Here is a 16,457-nt window from a genome sequence, read left to right on the forward strand (position 1 = left end):
CGTAACCCTTCTATGACTGGGAAAATGTAGCCGCGACTAATTCAACAGCTGTCTGTATGAACTGAGAGGGCGGCAAGGTCTTCTTTGGTACACGAGCTACAGGAAGGGAGAGTGCAAAGGTGGGAACTAGAATAACTAGGGGAGCTGTTGCATGTGGTATCCCCTTCTCCCACGATTAGTGGGAGGAGGGTTTTGTCAGACGCAAATATCCCCTCCCAAATCTGCCTCGAGTTCCGGCTTGAACTTGACATGACAGACGCCTGGTACGCAGTCAGGCTATGCAGTCAAGCAGTGCAGTTTCTCACCCTCCACCTTGATATAGATAGAGGCGCTCGTTCGGTGACTGAAACACACTACAATCCGAACCACCACACGAACCCAGGCGATGTCATCCAATAAGCCGAAGGCTGGAGGGTCCAGACAACTAAAGGCAAGAAGGCACACATCTACGTTTCGTATATCTGATCTAACATAATAGAACGGTCCGCATGCTAAACAACCCTCTTTTGAAACCAAGCAGTCCCAGGATGATAGTGAGCTACTGGATGTCACTATAGCCGCCATCAACACTACGAAAGATCTTGTTCCTATTGCGTTAGCGCAAGGCATCCTCGGAACAATTGCAAACATTCTGACTATTGCACAGGTGCGTTGACCTAACTCTCAGACAGATTGGTGAAGACCTATGTTTATACAGTCGGTGATCAAGAACAAGTCCGATTTCAAAGCGATAGCCGACAAGTGCGAGACCATCAAGGAAATTCTTGAAAGAGTGACCGAGGGTGCTACCGGCGATGACCTGTGATACTTGGGGCATGCATTGTCTCAGCTCAACATGTGAGTCAAATCAATGTTGCCATCGCCAGAATCTGATGGCACTGTCCAGATCAGTAAACTACATCAATAGCGACGTAGAGTCAAAGAAGGAGCAAAGATTTTTGAGGAGGCTCTTCGCTGTCACGATTGATCGTGACAAGATCGCTGCATGGGAAAAGGACTTGGATCGCGTCCTCGGACTGTTCAATGTACGTTGTCCTGCATGATTTGGGAATCATGCATGGACATGACTACTAGGTATCCCCCTAAAAGACAAAGTCTGTTAGCTTAGTCCTCAGACTAGTCAACCCATACCTTGGTATCAAACCTTGGTCCAATAGTTTCAGTTTTCCCTCAGTGATTCATGAATCCACCATGTTTTGAAGAAAAGTCATATGTGAGATGGGAATCACATAATGACCTAGTTGATATGAGAAGCAAAAATGAAGGTTAAGGTATTGCCTTTCATTTGGCTTATTCACTTTGGCTTTCCATTATTTCTGAGTTGTTTTCTCTAGTGTTTCTTTACTTTACTTTTCTATTAGGATGCTCTGACTAATCAGATGCTTCATAAAATTGTACCTACAGGGTATGATGTCATAATGATGTCATAGGACTTCACCTACACTCCTGCAGGTATTTTGGTTGAAAGATATGATATCATAGTGATGTCATAATGATGTCATGTTCCATGGAATTTGCTAGAACATTCCAATGACTCATAATGACTCATAGTGACTCATAGTGACTCAGAATGATGTCATTATCCCACCATGAATATTCTGGAATGTTCTTTTGCACCTGCTAGAACATTCTGCTCCAGTTTTTGGAATATTCTTCTCACATTCTGAAGTCATTACATCACCTTTTTACTTACATAATATTCCCACACAAAATGTATATAAGGAGAGCCCATTCTCCCCCAAAAAAAATAGATCTCCCACTTGTTGCATTCAAGAACTCCCACTTGAGCAAATTGAACTCTCACCTAAGAAGCTTCAGTCTGAACAAATTGCTGCTTACAAAGCCCATTTCCTTTGTAAGAACTGTCCAGGCAAGTGCAGGGAAAGTGTTTCCCTTGAGATTACGTAAGTTTCTCGCGATAGAAACCCAGTTTTGTGAGACCAGTGTTCTCACCACGTAGTGTTTACTGACCAACACGAGCTTTGGTCACCGTTGTTATTTGTGAGACCAGTGTTCTCACCAGGTATTTGTATACTGACCAACACGAGCTTTGGTCATTGTTGTTATTTGTCATTGTTTTTTTTTATTTGTCATTGTTGTTATTTGTGAGACCAGCGTTCTCACCAGGTATTTGTATATTGACCAACACGAGCTTTGGTCCACGTAGTCACATTTGAGACCAGCTTCTCAACAGTTAACCGTATATTCAGGAAACCAGTTCAAGTGTCTAGACGGTATATCCTAGACAATCCCATAGTTTCAATCAGAGATAATAAAGCTCCGGCTAAGTTAATCTGACTGATTGGTTTAGTGAGCCTCCCAAGAACTCACACGTTATCTACCACGAAAGAAGAAAAGTCGTAGACCGTGTTAATCAAGGACTGGCAAGAAGTCTTATCCAGTGTAATTGTGGTGTCATTACATTCTTACACGTATTTATATAAGACCCTCGGTTATTAAGACAACGTCTGTGTAACTTCATCTCAACTTTGCTGCTGAATGGCATCCAAAGTTTGAAGCAATTGCTGGTGTGGCGATTGACATGAAGTCTGTGAAGAAGGCTTTGGAACTTGTGGGCAATGTTCCTAGTATGAATGCTCCAAAGTATGTTGTTATTTCTGGCAGGTTATGCATGTCCTCTAAATGCAATTAGGAATCGCCAGATCGAGCCTCCACCACGGCCTGCCATGCTGTTTGGCCGTGATGTTCTTGTGGCAGAGTTGACAAACCTTGTCGTCAATGATAAGCATTTGGCGTTGATCGGCACTGGAGGCATGGGAAAAAGTTCATTGGCCAAAGCCATCATCAATGAGCCACTTGTCAGGGACAAATTTGCTGATAGGCGCTTCTTTGTAACTTACGATGGGCTGAAGCCTTCGACCATCACTCTCGAAATTTTCATGGCGCATTTTGCGGGAGCCCTGGGCATAGAGATCTCCAATGCTGATCCCTTGTGCCAGATATCTACCTTTCTTCGTTCTGCCCGCACCCTCATTGTCCTGGATAATGCTGAGACCTTTGAAGAGGCCAGCGCATCGTTGGCGCTCAGAGACATACCGCCGGCCATTGCCGAAATAGCTAGTATCCCTGGCGTCATTCTGGTTCTCACATCACACAGTAGAAGGAATGCACCAAACGTGGAATGGATAACAAAGGATGTTCCATCACTGGACTTGAGCTCTGCCCAAGCAGTATTCTTTCGAATTTATCATCATGCCAGTCGTAGCAAAGCCGAAGAAGACATACAAGGCCTGCTGAAGGAATTGGATTTTCATCCCCTTTGCATCAACATACTCGCAAATGCTGCACAACAAAGTGACTGGTCTCCCACCACGCTGCTCAAGAGATGGACCGATCTACGTAGCAAGGTACTTGATGGCGGCAAGGGGAAGCTGCAAAGCTTATCCAACACCATGCAGCTGTCGCTCAGCTCACCCTCGATTCAGAATCTTGGCGAAGATGGTCTTCGTGCTTTGGCCATCATTGCTTTCTTGCCCCAGGGTCTTAACAGAGACTTGGCTAGTGATTTGTTGCCATCGCTTCCGCAAGTCGACACTATATGCGATGTTCTCTGCATACAATCACTCGTCTATCGTCAAGACAACTTCCTCAAGATGCTCGCCCCCATTCGGCATTATGTGCAAGATTCTTTGCAAGCACATGACTCCAGGTGTTTGCAAGACATACGTGCCTTCTACTATCGCACTATCGAATCCTGTTCGGAAGAACGCAACAAGTATGCTAATACCATTACTTCGGATCACCTAAACATTGAGCAAGTAGTTGCTTTCAACCTTGCTGATATCCCGGATGATGCAGAAGAGACCTATAACGCTTGCTGGCTATTTTCGGAGCGCTTGCGGTGGCATCTGCCTCGCCCAACTACTCTTACCCCTGCTATTTTCAGTATTCCTGACAACTCTTCTATGTGGACGCTAAAAGTAAACTGCTTGTTAACTCTTGCATGGCTGTACAACACCCTTTCTCAGCTCGCCGAAGCATCACAAGCTTTTCAAGCTGCCGAGGCGCTCTGCCTCACGGCTGGCGACCCCAAGAGGATGGCGGATTGTCTTATAACTCGTGCAGACTCGCTGAGAGCTCAAGGTCGCTTTATGCTGTCCGAGAAGCTCTTAGAGAATCTTCAGCACTCCCGCTCTTGGGAGTCTCTCAGTGAAGCAATGAAAGCCTGAGCTTGGTTTTTCTTGGATAAGGCCCGAATGTTCATATTCCCAGCATCTACTGATGAATTATTTGTGAAGTCCGTGGAAGATCATGTCTGGGGCTTGCATTCCAAGATTTGGCACTGTCGGGCCAAATTTTATCAGGGGGGAGACGCTGTCCAGATGCACACCCGCTTAGAAGACCTTTTCCGGCAATGTCCAAGTACTGGAGATCTCGTTGACCACAGGGATGCACTTGAGGGGCTTGCACAAATAGCATTTTGTGAAGGCAGGTTGTCCGATGCAATGGATAACCTGCAGACGCTCGTGGGGATTTTCGATGGACAACATTCGGATGGCGTCCTTTGGTGTACCGTGCGAAAGGCTGTTGTTGCGAGCAAGCAAGGGAATTGTGACCTTGCGAGGGAGCTCATCCAGAAAGCATCAGAGCCCTTCCAGTTCTTTTCACTGCGCAGTGCACGCACATTCCTCCACCAATCTTACGGCTCGGCATGTATTGAGCTCACCGCAGGCAAGTGCGACAGGGCTGAGACTTATTTCACCACCACGATCGAAGCCTGCGACATGCAAGGCGATCTGACGTTCAAGGCATTCAGCAAGCGTGGACTGGGGGAGATTGCATTTGCGAGTAATAACTTTGCTCTAGCTACCCTACACTTTGAAGAGGCAAGGTCTTTGTGCACTGAGATGGGAGTGTCCCCTCAACATTTGTATAGTTGCTTGCTGTTGGATACTTTACCGGACCAATTCAAAGGATGGGTGTTATTCCTAAGGGGTATGTCACCATTTGCGAATAATACTACGTAGATCGTGTACGTTAGCCTGTGACTGTATTTCACGAACAGTTTCATTATCATCCTATTATATCCATGGTGACCTGCAAGGCAGTAATGAGATAAACACTAGATTATCGATATACGGCAAGGCTTTGAAGGTCTCGTGTTAGTCCTAGATTCTAGGTGTCAGACCGCTCGAGCTTCTCTGCTTCACGAATCACACTTTCTCTATCAGATGGGCATGATCATGCTCTTTCAGTATGCCATGTGCATCTGCATCAGGATTGTTCGTTCACGATCGAAGTGACACAGGCTCACATTGGCAACCACTGCAAAGCTATTCCACCTGTTGTCTCCGACAGCGGGGGTCCTCATCGGCTTGACGATTTCTGTGCGAGCACAAGTTGATCACACGTTCTAGGTCTTCTTCATGCCCTTGGGTCACTGCAGCCATTTTCCTGCAATTCACAGTTATTGGCTCGCCCACCCAGAGGTCACCGACGATCTAGCTGGTCTGATGTATGGTATCCACGTTCGTTGGCATCCAGTATGTCTGAGAGAGAGGAAGATGGAAGAAACATATGACTATCAGCTCTCCTGAACGATGGAGTAGACTTGATGGTCTATTAGTCGAGGATGCGAATGGATTTGGCTTTGAGCTGAGAAGGGGCAGAAGATTTTAGAAGGGGATATGTTGGAATGGCATGTATTGAAGACAAAGTAACAGCTGATGATGTGACATTGGATAGGGGAGAGTTGATACATAGTTTCAATTGAAGCTGGTTGGTCCGAGGGCTAAGCTGTCTGAGGGTGAGCCTGCATTTAGTGTCATGTATCTCGAGAAGGCCAGACTGTTCACTGCGTCACCCTTTCCTCGTACAAGCTCTGCATGCACCGAGCTTGCTGCAGACAAGTACAACAGGGCCGAGTCTCATCCTAACGCTGCGAGCCTGCCGCAATTGAACGCTGCAATATACAAGGCGACCTGCGCACACATCCCCCAACATCCGTGGACTCAACGAGGTTGCCTTTGCGTGTGGTGACTTCACTGTAGCTGCACAACGCTTTGCAGAAACCGCACCAAGATAGGAGTGCCTCTTCAAAATTTGTACAGTTGTGTGCCTGCCAGAAAAATTCAAAGAGTGAGCGTCATTTTAGAGGGTCAGTTACCATTTCTAACCATCATGGTATGATAGACGGTAGCCTATAGAGCATAATATGCTGTCTGATTTTCAAGCAGTTCCATGACGGCTCCATCAATCTATGCTATTGCACTTGCACAAAGAGAAGACGAAGGGGCAATCACATCCGGAAAGGGAAGGCAGTTTGCAATTTTATTCTGTTCGAGCATGTTAAATCTACTCCACAACAAGGCTTTAGGCACACTCGTGGTGGAACCGATCCAATCTTGAATGTCCTTGACTTTCAATGTATCCATCTGTGTAAAGGTTGAATAACAACTGCAATTGTTTGCAACAAGGACAGCTCTAGCAGCACTGCGCTCGAAAACAGTATTCTAGAAAACGTGTAATGAATCAATCTTAGTAACGATCGTGGACGCATGCTTCGAGTAATGTGCTGTCCAGCATTTCAAGTATCAATCATGGCCTAGCGCCGGGAAAAAAAAACCCAGGCCACATAGATGAGCATGTATGCTATGTTGTCTGCAGGGTCTCACCATGTGCACAGTATTGTTCTCGTCAAGCTCGAGCTCTGGCAACTTGGAGAATAATATCTCGTAGAGTCTCTTGATTCTTCAACCTCTTTACGGGGAGAAACAAAGTTGAAATTGTCATGGATGCTGTGACAACGCGACGTGACATGCGCGTCTAGTAGCATCACATGATGTGACGAAATTCTTTTACCTGAGCTTATTGAGCGTAGATGGGAGATAATTAATGATAATTCTAATAGCATGGCAGTGGTTTTCCCAATCTACTTAATTCTATCCTCCAAATCACTCAAGAACACCAAATAAATACCACAACGAAACTCCAATAAATACTACGACGAAATTCCAAATAACCATGGTTGATCATTTGGATCGCCGTGCTAAACATCTCCACCAGCCAACATATCGCCACCAGCCTGTAAATAAATGGACGTCATGTCTGTTCCCCCGTCGGACCTGGCCACAAGTTTAGCGTGATATTCGCGAATGCCGAGGATCAGACGTGGTCCCAGCACAAACATCTGCAAAACCTGGGCGATTGGGAGAACAGCAGTAATAAAGATACTTTCTGCCGACGGTAAGTTCTGTAGAAATGATGATGAGTGGACAGACATAGATGCTTAGTCGCAGGCTGGTGCACCAAGTCATCTGTAGACAGTGAACCTAGGCTGAAGCAAGTGACGACAGCAAAGCTAACACATGCGGGACTTCAGCGAAACAAGACAATAGCATCTAAATCACTGGACTCACGCTCCAAAATAAAACGCATGACTTTTAGTTAACACCATGAAATAGTCCCTAATGGTCAATCCTGTCGAAGATTGTCGCAGCTCACGGAAGTGTTTTATGACAATCCAGATTGCAAGAACAAAAGCGAGGATCTCCCATATAGCGGTGGGTATCAAAATCTCGTTTTCCAGATCCAAATGGTATGTGTCAGCTGTGTAAACACACATACGGTAGCCAAGAAAGACGAATTCGTCTGGTATTTGTCCATGAGTCTTAAGTGTTTGTAGGTTTCATCAATAATTAAAGCTTACCTACTGAAACACCGATGTTTGCCATTATCGTGATAATGCCGGAGGCGATCGTGGAAGCCAACAAAAATACAACAAGAAAGACGAGCATCTTTTTGGATCGTTGATACATAGCATGTATCTGAATCATGATGATGACTTGCAAGATACTTTAGTTAAGTATCAGTAAGGTACCACAGATGAGCTCACCACCCAGCAGAGCATTGACGACAACAGGTGAACATGTTTTTACGAAGTAGAAGATACGGCCTGAAAACCCAGGTTACTGATGTCATGGGACATTGACGCTTCAAATGAACTTACAGCTGTTGCAGTCGTTATGTTTAACATAACAGAGCGGCTGAAAATGTCACTCACTCCTGTGGAGGAGTTTAGTTAGTAACTTAATAGGAATGGGAGGCATCGGTGCAGAACACCCACTACGTCTGTCACCGAGGATGGGAGAAAGTCTACATGCGGCTGTTAGTTAGAAGAAACAAACATAGCATGTTTGGGGGAATACGTACCCATTATGACGATCCTAATTGTGAGATATGGCTTGTTAATACGGTTGCAGTGTCAACTGGTTACCCTTGCAAACTTACACAGAATATAGAATTCCAATGTAGCGCACCTAGCATACATTGAAGTCGACTCAGCACAACACGTCAACTGCGTTCATAACATAACGTACACAAATATAAAGGACGGTCATGAAGGACCAGACATGCATCTGCTCCGAGTCAACTGCATGATTCAGTTTGCTTCTGATATAAGACCTTGCTTACCCAGACCAGTTCGAACTGTTAAAGCATCCTCAGTGAGATAGCTGCGCCGATGACGTCGACTTACCTCTTGTCCGAATGTTAATGCTTGAATTCCGTATAAATATTAAAGATACCCTCGGATAGTAGTATTTCGCTCACCCCAATCGTATACAATCACGGCAGAAGATACAACTGCAAAACCAGTCAGTGATAGTGAGACGTCATCATCTTCATCCCAGTTGCTCTCCACAGACCTATGATATAGTTTAGAAGATTAGAAGCACTGATAAACGACAGCCATGCAGGATAGTTTGACACTGAGGTCATATCTGGATGGGGCGTATGGAGTTGTGCAGACATGCCACCACCCAGCGCTTTTGTAGTGGTCAGTCTGGGTATCAGTACTTCAGTTCCTTGAGTGAGAATCTTGATTGATCATCGATGAAACATGAAACGTGCGAAATGTTTCAAAGGGGCTGAAAATCAGTCGGTGAAGTCTGTGGCACTGATGCACCCAGTCAAAACCTGCCAGCAAGTGGGAAATCTATAAAAATAGTGACGATGTTCGGCAGTTCTGCATCAGTTTTTGGTCCATTGTCCATTATTCTGTTGCACCATCCACTGATCATAACGTAGCAACGTACCACAGTTCAAACGTTCAATTCTCGCAAGACTATGCTGAAAGGGGCGTATCATCAAAATTGGATCAAAAAAGCATCGTAGCAGACGTGCACACCCTTTGAAATGCACGGTGGGCGCCTACCGACTGGATGCTAGTAATACCTGAAACTTCCTCAGTGGAGTCCGCCAAAGGTGTTCCAACTGCTAGCTCTCGACTGGCTTGATGTCGTATGAGCCGCGCCGATTATGCAGAGCTTCATCATAGTACAACCGTACTAGCTGTTAGAATGTCGCGTCTGTGACTTCGAGTCAGTGATCCCTTTTTGGTCACGCGCGCGTGAAATTTTTTACCAGTGTGATGTCGCATGAGTTGCACCAATCATGCAGAGCTTCATCATAGTACAAGGTTTCGGGGGTGGAGATGGTCTGCCAAAGGATGGAATTGGCTGAGTACAGCTCTGTTGATGCATGTGCTCTAACAGCCACCAAAAAGTACATGACACAGCACGTTAACGCTGGAAGTTGCGCCTTGTGGTGCGCTGATGGGTACGAGCAACTTTCGGTGCTAGAGAAGACTGCGGTGACCCAAAGTGCATGTCAAGGTGGGCATCGTTCGAAGGAATCAGATTGATAGTTCGTTGCACGACCATGAGCAGCGTCCAGGGCGTGTACACCCTGAGGCCGAAATTGAATATTGAAGTTTGATGCATCGTTTGCGTGATCACGACGAACGACAACAAGCAAGGCCCATTGCCCTGTGGCCGAAAAGTTCCGAAAATAAATTCTGATTTCGGAGATGCAATATCTGGATAGGACGGTACGGACGGGACGGACGGTCCTTTCCAAATTTCTGGTATATACGTGGTTCCTTTTTGATCACGCGGGCGTGAAATTTTTTGCTTGCAAGAGCCAAGGCTGCCAAGAACTATAGTACTCACACGTTTGACAACACCATTTGCGCATGCATAGACGGGACTGGTCACGAGTCTATGATGCATGATCGATGGTCTCCATGGTCTCTTGAGCTCTTCCGACAGGCGCGCTACACACCTATTTCCGCTTCACGAAGCAAGTCATGCGCTACCTTCTCGTTCTCAACGTGACTAGTGAATCTGCAAGAGCGTATGGCTACCCTCCACGACATGATGTTTTGATGACGAAATTTATCGAGGCAGATATAAAGCCTGGTCGTGAGGGCCGGTAATCGTTGAGGCTCTCGCTAGTTTTCACTTTTCTTGTTACCAATACCCATGGTGAAATTTACTATCCTCGCAGGAGGATACACCTCCTACATCGCCTCGTATATGTTCAATAGTGAGACGAACAATTTGACATACTTGAACCAGTACATCACTGGCGGCAATCCATCGTGGATAATCTCGCACCTACGAACAAGAGTATTCTTTAGTGCGTGTCCTCGTGTTAGTATCTGCGCGTCTCCGCTAATGGCTTTGATTGATTACATAGTGCAACCAACGAGAACGTCCCTACAGGCGCATTACAATCATTCACGGTCGGGACCTGAAGGAGCACTCACCCTTGTCGATACTGCATACTCTGGAGGGAGTGGCCCGCCGTATTGCGGCGGTCTCTCCACGGGTCAGGTAGCCATAGCCAACGTACGCCATGATTTCTTTCTTTCTTTTTTCAAGTTGATGCTGAATTTATATCAGTACGGCTCCGGAACTGCGCGTGTGATCCCCACGACCACAGATCCGTTGCACTTCTCCACCAATGACAGCACCATTGTGACATTCCCTGTCCCAACCACTGGAACGCAGGGCGTGTCCGAACCACATATGGCATATCAATACGGCGAGGAGCTCTTGATCCCTGACAAGGTACGTTTTGGGGCCTTTTCATTTGTGATTTGTGGCCTTTCCACTCACCTCGAGTGGCTGTTTTAAAGGGCAACGACAAAATCTGGCGTCTCGGCCAGAACGGGTCACAGGTAACTTCTCGGTACACGGTCAAATCGCGCAGCCGATCGGCAGCGGCCCACGGCACATTCAGATTTACGGTGAGAACATCTCCCTTCACATTCTCTCTCACTAAGCCAGCACACAGAGAACCAGCTCTACACAGTCCACGAGCTCGCAAGTACCCTGACACTCCAAGACTTCCCCGCATACCCCAACTTCTCCACTCCCCTCATCTCCAACGTTCCATTGTCCCCACAGTATCAACCTGCAGGCTCCAGCTTCGCAGGTGCCGAAGTCCTTATCCCACTTCCAACAGCTGAGTTCCCGACCCCTTACATCTACACCTCGAACCGCAACCACTGGTGTACAGGACCCACGTGGGGATACGATCGCCATTTTCGAGAACGTGAATAACCAGCTGGTCCTAAGGAACCAGGTATACACGGGCCTAGACCAGATTCGCGGCATGATGCATGGGCAGCAAGCCGGCGAGGGAGGTGATGCGTATATCGTGGCTGCCGGTATGCGGGGCACTGCGGGCGTCAAGGTGTTCAAGCGAACAGAGGGAGGCGCAAATTTGGAGGAGGTTGCAGTGAATACAGAGCTTCCGACACGTACAAGCTTCGTATGGTTGAAACAATAGAGGATTACGCACTCTGTATCAATGCAGACGATCTGCTGTCTAATATAGAATACGTATGCATGATTCTAGATCTAGGTGTGATACTGGTACTATGGTATGCGCGCTATGTATCATGAGTAAGTTCGCTGAAACAGCTGGACCTGCTCGTCCTTGCTCAATTCCCATGCGACCTCTCCAATGACGAGGACAAATGGGTATTTCGTCGGTGTTGCGCGGGCGTGCTGGTAATGCCAGAATCGCATCTAGAATCTCTGGAACATCCTCGGGCCCTACTTCACCTAGCCTGTAGAATTAACATAAGATAAACGCATGCGCAACAACACACAATTAACAGCCGTCAAACATACCATTCTCCGTGCGGGTACCACAAGGAGATTTGCTGCATATCTAGGATTGTGTATGAGCGATCAGGCTTGGTAAAGAGGATGCGACGTGTGCATACTTGTGTCCTCCGACATGTGCCACTTCTGCAAGCTTAATGCAGGTACTGGGATCACTCGGATCAGCATCTCTGCGCTTGAGGAGCTCATCCCTTACGGCCTGGGCAACTGCTCCCCCAGTGTCTCCGCACCGACAATCTCGCGCACCATGAGTACAGATATATAAATGCACATCATCTGAACTCGAGGACGTAGCACCAGAGACACCCTCAGCATGCACCCTCAACTGTTCTTCCACCTCCTCAATATTGTCCATGGACACAGTAGTCTCAAGCTTTCCCCGCGGATGCGCAAACGCTGTCAGATGATATTCCTGCTTGTCCTCCTCCCCAGGTGGTCGTGCACAGATAGATTGTTGGTCCTTAGACCACGCAAAATTGACAGACCCGCCCCATTTAGCGGTGCGTAGAAGGAGTGCGCGTTGGACGGGGGTTGCGTACTTGGCGGGATACTCGCTAGGCGGCTGTGGGGTATGCAAGAAGATGTAGCACCGGTGCGAAGGGGCTGTGCCAACGAGCTCCGGTGTGGATCTGGCGGTGGTGGATAGCGACCGCACGAGCGTTTTGAGCGCACGGAAAGCTGGCATATGGAAGACCGAGTTATGAACTGATTCACGGGACTGCGGGAAGCAAGCGCGGTTCGGGAACGTGATCATACACGTGACCGGCGCGATTGGATGTTGCTCCGGATCATCAATTCCACGATGGTCAAAAGTTTAGGTAAGGGCTGTGATATTTGGCGAGGCCCTTAAATATGATAACCCAATTGGCTACTTCACTCCGTTGAAAAGGCTCCTGAGATCTCAATCACCCTGGTGGTTTTATTTGTCACATGCCCGCAGCATTTGACTTTCATCTCGCAGACCTTATCTTTTCGACTAAGTATGTTGTCGGTGTGTAATTGGCGTGTTACATATCTTGCCATGACCTATTACTTGAGTTTCTCGAGCTCTTTCAGCATCCACGTCAGCAATATTCACTGGCACTCGTTTCACCGTGTCAATATACAAGCTATTACATAGTTTCCTCATCTTCCGAAGAGATCTGATGTCTCCCTATCTGCGCTACCAACGCCACGAAGCAGACGACAAGTGATCCAGCAAAACCCACGGCACCACGCGTCCATTGGCCTTCAGTTCCGAAGATCAAATTGCCAAAGCCCGCAGCAAAACACAGTAGGCTATCGCGAGGGTTCAGCAACAAAGTTCTTCATGTGGTAATATGAATGCTTACGCCCACATCAACAGTCCATATGGCAAGCTATACGTTATGGCTAGCGCTTCCATGTCAAAGAAAGATTGTGACACGTATTTCAGAAGTGTGACCTATTCTCTGGGTCAGTCCTTGATAGAACGATGGTATTTAATTGGTTCTCGTACAGCTCGCTCGCAATCCTTCTTTTGGTTTTGACGAACCAGGAGAAGTACGAGGAGGACGACTGCAATGCTGCAAACCACTGATAGGTAGCTTAGCAATTTGGCGGTGTCTTGTACAGATGGAATTGCAAGAAAGGCCACGTTGGCATTGAGAATAACTGTTGCCTAGAGTAATTCATAAGTATTGCCGACTTCACATGTTTTGATAACGATTCACCGAGAGCGCCAATCCAGCCCACTCGTCATTAAGTTTCCCGATGAATTGATTCCAGAGGACGCGATTAATGATCCTATCAACCCATATCTTCTTCAGATCTTCTTGGTGGGTATGAGGGGCGCCAAAGAGCAGAAGAGAGGCAACAATGAACAAGAGCGACTGATGATCATGACCCTTGAAGTAGATTGTCTGGTCGGAATCCAGCCTTGCACCTGGCTGTCCACAGAAATTGAAGAACTTCGCTTTGACTACTGCAATATTAGCGAAAGCCGGTAGAGTCTTTTGTTACGCACTGAACTCGGACATGAATCGAGCTGAAAGAAGATGGTTTAAACATACTTCGGGAAGCACATCGTTCAGGATGAAAACGCACCCACGACACATCTCGTGTGCGTAAATTCTCCTTCGAGGGTTCCTGTCATAGAAAAGCATCAGTCATCTGGATTGTGTACGCAAACCTTTACCAGAACTAGTACCTTCGATCTCCTTAACGAGGTCCAGCATCTTCTCCAGCTCGTCTCTCTCAAACGGAGCGACAGACGTCACAGACGTGATGGTCACTGAGGTTCACAAACATCAACTTCTCGCTCGAGGAGATACAACGTGACATCGGAAATCACCTGCTGCAGCATGCATAATCATTTGTTTTAATTCGTCAAGAACGACTGGCGTCACTCGATTTTCATGTGGAAAACAGTTCACAGTGAGCCCTTGAAGTTGTTTGAGTCGGCATTAAATCCACACGAACGGCTGACACGATGTCAGAAACTGACCCTGGTCACGTAAAATATTAAGCATACCTGGACCTCACCAGTACTGAGCTTCAATGGCGTATTCTAAAGTCGTGCATGTTAACATACAGAAAGATGCGGGAGATAGTCAAAAGTCACACACTGATATGACCCATGTTCCTCACTCGCCTGATGTTATCGAACAAGGATTCTGCGTCAAAACGTTCTAGCCAGAAGATGCACCGCGTGTCTTGTTCGACGAAATAGTAGCCGCAGGTAGCGTCATCAATGTCCTCAACAACCAATTCCGTCTTGCTGGTGATATCGATGTTTGGGTTGGTTTGTGCATCGTTATATAGCTTATCTGCGAATGCCTCGATTGCACTGAGGGTTGACGGCTTTGACAAGTCAGCATCAGTATATATCCGCTGCCGCCTTCGTTAATGATTGTGTGAAGTGTCGAATCTGAACCTACGCAAGTGCTGTCGTAGTAATACAAGGAACCTTCAGGGTGCACAAGCGGTTTCCATCGACTAGAGGGCGGTTTGCTTGGCGTCGTCAGCTCACAATAGTCCAACCGCAGAAGGAGTACATACTCCTCAAACACCTTGTTCCCCGGCTCGATAAACACGGGGTCCTTCGTTTGGGGTCTAGGCCGTGATTAAGAATCGAAAAAGGAGGCCGAGAGCGTCTCATACCGACTTACATTATCCGCTTCCTCTTGTATCGATTCACATCAGATGCTGGAATAGGCCTCGCCTCGCGTATCGATGCAGTAGAAGGAGATATTGTGCATGACGATACAGATATGCCAGAACTTGAAGGGTTAATGTTGCTGCTCGATGCGGTGCATGCACCGCTTGCCGTAGCGACCGGGGTCGCACCAGCAGAAGGTACCGGAGATGAAGGTGGCGACTTTTGTGGGGTTGGTGAGCCTCCAGGACTGCTGACTGTAATATGAGGTGTTGTTCTGTTAAGGAGTGACTACCTTCGCATCTTGCTGCTTTAGAGTATTAACGGGGTAAGACATACTGTGACAGGGCGGAAAGAGGATGGCTTGTCGGCAAAGTTGCAGAAGACCCTTGAAGCCTTAATCACAGGCGAAGATGGACATGATTGAATTAGTACAAAGAATAGAACACCACATTGCAGACGAACCGTGGTGCCCAAATGTAGTTAAAGACCGTGCTTAGCCCCCCTCTGGCACGGCTTCGGAAATTCGACTGAGAAGACATTGAAATCAATCAGTATTCAAGGGGATGCTGAAGGTTTCCCAGCCTGAAGCTGAAGCGCCGAACAGCCTTTAAGCGCTCCAACCACGTGTAGACTATGATGTACGGTGACTGTGCAATGCTGTGCAATGCTGTACATTCATCGTGGACGAGATGCTGCATTAATATTAGTGGTAGTCAGAGTGAACGATTAGTATGAAGCGATTCTGCGTGTGATTACGAGACGATTCAAAATTCGAAAATCGCATGAAAATCGCCATCCACTTTGAACACCCCGCAGCGAGAACGGATTCTCAACGCGATTCTGGTTGGATTCGTAAATAGGTATGTATACTAAAACTGACAGTTCCTAAGGTGAGTTATACATATGTTTTAAGTATCTGTTTTCTGATATATTTCACGCACTTGATATTATTGATCATGGTTGTGCTTTTGTGAGCTTTCCAAGTCAATGGAGATGCCTGTCGGACGCCTGCTTGCGGAATAAGTCTATTTAATTAGACATTTGTATTGTAAAATAAGAGGGGTACAGCTAAAATCCGATTCAGAATCGCGTGAAGCGCCTCCAGAGGCGCTTCGACGATTCAGCACGATTCGACATCAAATCCGATTCTCAGCGTCCAAAATCGTTTTCTGAATCGCAGGCCGAATCACCTCAAAATCGTCCACTCTGACTACCACTATTGATGCAATCAGTCCCGACTCCTGGTGATCCACTGGATATTGCCATCAGCGTGAAACCTAAAGGATGATATCTGAGTCGCAGAAGCCTATTCGGTGACTCAGTCGCTCTGCTGGCCATGTCAAATTGTATTCCTGCAGGCTGCGGCTCTCCCGACGGACTGACATTTTTCACATGTTGAA

At 46.9% G+C, this 16,457-nt stretch overlaps 6 protein-coding genes across 6 annotated transcripts; 3 read left to right on the forward strand and 3 right to left on the reverse strand.

Moving 5' to 3' along the window:
- Positions 1-541: 541 nt before the first annotated feature.
- On the forward strand, positions 542-4,190 carry DFJ58DRAFT_659543 (uncharacterized protein; the record flags this gene model as incomplete). The annotated part of the gene is made up of 6 exons (XM_041382094.1): positions 542-646; positions 698-772; positions 843-1,032; positions 1,752-1,855; positions 2,664-3,191; positions 3,345-4,190. Coding segments are annotated over 6 exons (1,848 nt in total), but the record flags the coding sequence as incomplete, so codon positions are not given.
- Positions 4,078-4,988, forward strand: DFJ58DRAFT_745283 (uncharacterized protein; the record flags this gene model as incomplete). Its single annotated transcript, XM_041387379.1, has 1 exon — positions 4,078-4,988. The coding sequence occupies exon 1, from the start codon at positions 4,218-4,220 to the stop codon at positions 4,986-4,988; it is 771 nt and encodes a 256-aa protein (XP_041244564.1). The 5' UTR covers positions 4,078-4,217.
- Positions 4,989-6,842: 1,854 nt separating this feature from the next.
- On the reverse strand, positions 6,843-9,085 carry DFJ58DRAFT_341446 (uncharacterized protein). The gene is made up of 13 exons (XM_041379946.1): positions 8,667-9,085; positions 8,572-8,604; positions 8,498-8,517; positions 8,434-8,448; positions 8,340-8,378; positions 8,251-8,279; positions 8,173-8,186; positions 8,083-8,115; positions 7,856-7,915; positions 7,670-7,804; positions 7,380-7,611; positions 7,270-7,321; positions 6,843-7,213 (listed from the first exon to the last, which is right to left on the reverse strand). The coding sequence occupies exons 1-13, from the start codon at positions 8,770-8,772 to the stop codon at positions 7,010-7,012; spliced, it is 972 nt and encodes a 323-aa protein (XP_041244565.1). The 5' UTR covers positions 8,773-9,085; the 3' UTR covers positions 6,843-7,009.
- Positions 9,086-9,916: 831 nt separating this feature from the next.
- DFJ58DRAFT_745285 (Lactonase, 7-bladed beta-propeller-domain-containing protein) lies at positions 9,917-11,598 on the forward strand (the record flags this gene model as incomplete). The annotated part of the gene is made up of 6 exons (XM_041387380.1): positions 9,917-10,440; positions 10,501-10,652; positions 10,707-10,874; positions 10,943-11,053; positions 11,094-11,332; positions 11,385-11,598. Exons 1-6 carry the CDS (start codon positions 10,284-10,286, stop codon positions 11,596-11,598), a joined length of 1,041 nt encoding a protein of 346 aa, XP_041244566.1. The 5' UTR covers positions 9,917-10,283.
- A 261-nt stretch (positions 11,599-11,859) lies between these two features.
- Positions 11,860-12,645, reverse strand: DFJ58DRAFT_784700 (uncharacterized protein). The gene is made up of 4 exons (XM_041389988.1): positions 12,136-12,645; positions 12,041-12,085; positions 11,946-11,985; positions 11,860-11,881 (listed from the first exon to the last, which is right to left on the reverse strand). The coding sequence occupies exons 1-2, from the start codon at positions 12,622-12,624 to the stop codon at positions 12,074-12,076; spliced, it is 501 nt and encodes a 166-aa protein (XP_041244567.1). The 5' UTR covers positions 12,625-12,645; the 3' UTR covers positions 11,860-11,881; positions 11,946-11,985; positions 12,041-12,073.
- Positions 12,646-12,934: 289 nt separating this feature from the next.
- Positions 12,935-15,803, reverse strand: DFJ58DRAFT_784711 (uncharacterized protein). Its single transcript, XM_041389989.1, has 15 exons — positions 15,520-15,803; positions 15,394-15,450; positions 15,068-15,331; positions 14,958-15,011; positions 14,837-14,909; positions 14,525-14,789; positions 14,442-14,466; positions 14,333-14,340; positions 14,251-14,304; positions 14,089-14,190; positions 13,924-13,968; positions 13,631-13,878; positions 13,417-13,578; positions 13,271-13,362; positions 12,935-13,217 (listed from the first exon to the last, which is right to left on the reverse strand). Exons 1-15 carry the CDS (start codon positions 15,594-15,596, stop codon positions 13,052-13,054), a joined length of 1,692 nt encoding a protein of 563 aa, XP_041244568.1. The 5' UTR covers positions 15,597-15,803; the 3' UTR covers positions 12,935-13,051.
- Positions 15,804-16,457: the final 654 nt, after the last annotated feature.

The sequence above is a fragment of the Suillus subalutaceus genome (genome assembly GCF_016647625.1).
Source record: "Suillus subalutaceus strain FC151 chromosome Unknown DFJ58scaffold_44, whole genome shotgun sequence".
Taxonomy (NCBI): Eukaryota; Fungi; Basidiomycota; class Agaricomycetes; order Boletales; family Suillaceae; genus Suillus; species Suillus subalutaceus.

Coding starts and splice junctions, on each gene's coding strand:
- DFJ58DRAFT_341446 (XM_041379946.1), bottom strand. CDS start 8,772: ATGTCTGCACAACTCCATACGCCCCATCCAGATATGACCTCAGTGTCA. Junction 8,280..8,339: donor TGACCGTCCTTTATATTTGT/GTACGTTATGTT, acceptor AATGTATGCTAG/GTGCGCTACATTGGAATTCT. Junction 7,214..7,269: donor CACTGTCTACAGATGACTTG/GTGCACCAGCCT, acceptor TCATTTCTACAG/AACTTACCGTCGGCAGAAAG.
- DFJ58DRAFT_784700 (XM_041389988.1), bottom strand. CDS start 12,624: ATGCCAGCTTTCCGTGCGCTCAAAACGCTCGTGCGGTCGCTATCCACC.
- DFJ58DRAFT_784711 (XM_041389989.1), bottom strand. CDS start 15,596: ATGTCTTCTCAGTCGAATTTCCGAAGCCGTGCCAGAGGGGGGCTAAGC. Junction 14,467..14,524: donor GAGGAACATGGGTCATATCA/GTGTGTGACTTT, acceptor GCACGACTTTAG/AATACGCCATTGAAGCTCAG. Junction 13,879..13,923: donor TCGATTCATGTCCGAGTTCA/GTGCGTAACAAA, acceptor ATATTGCAGTAG/TCAAAGCGAAGTTCTTCAAT.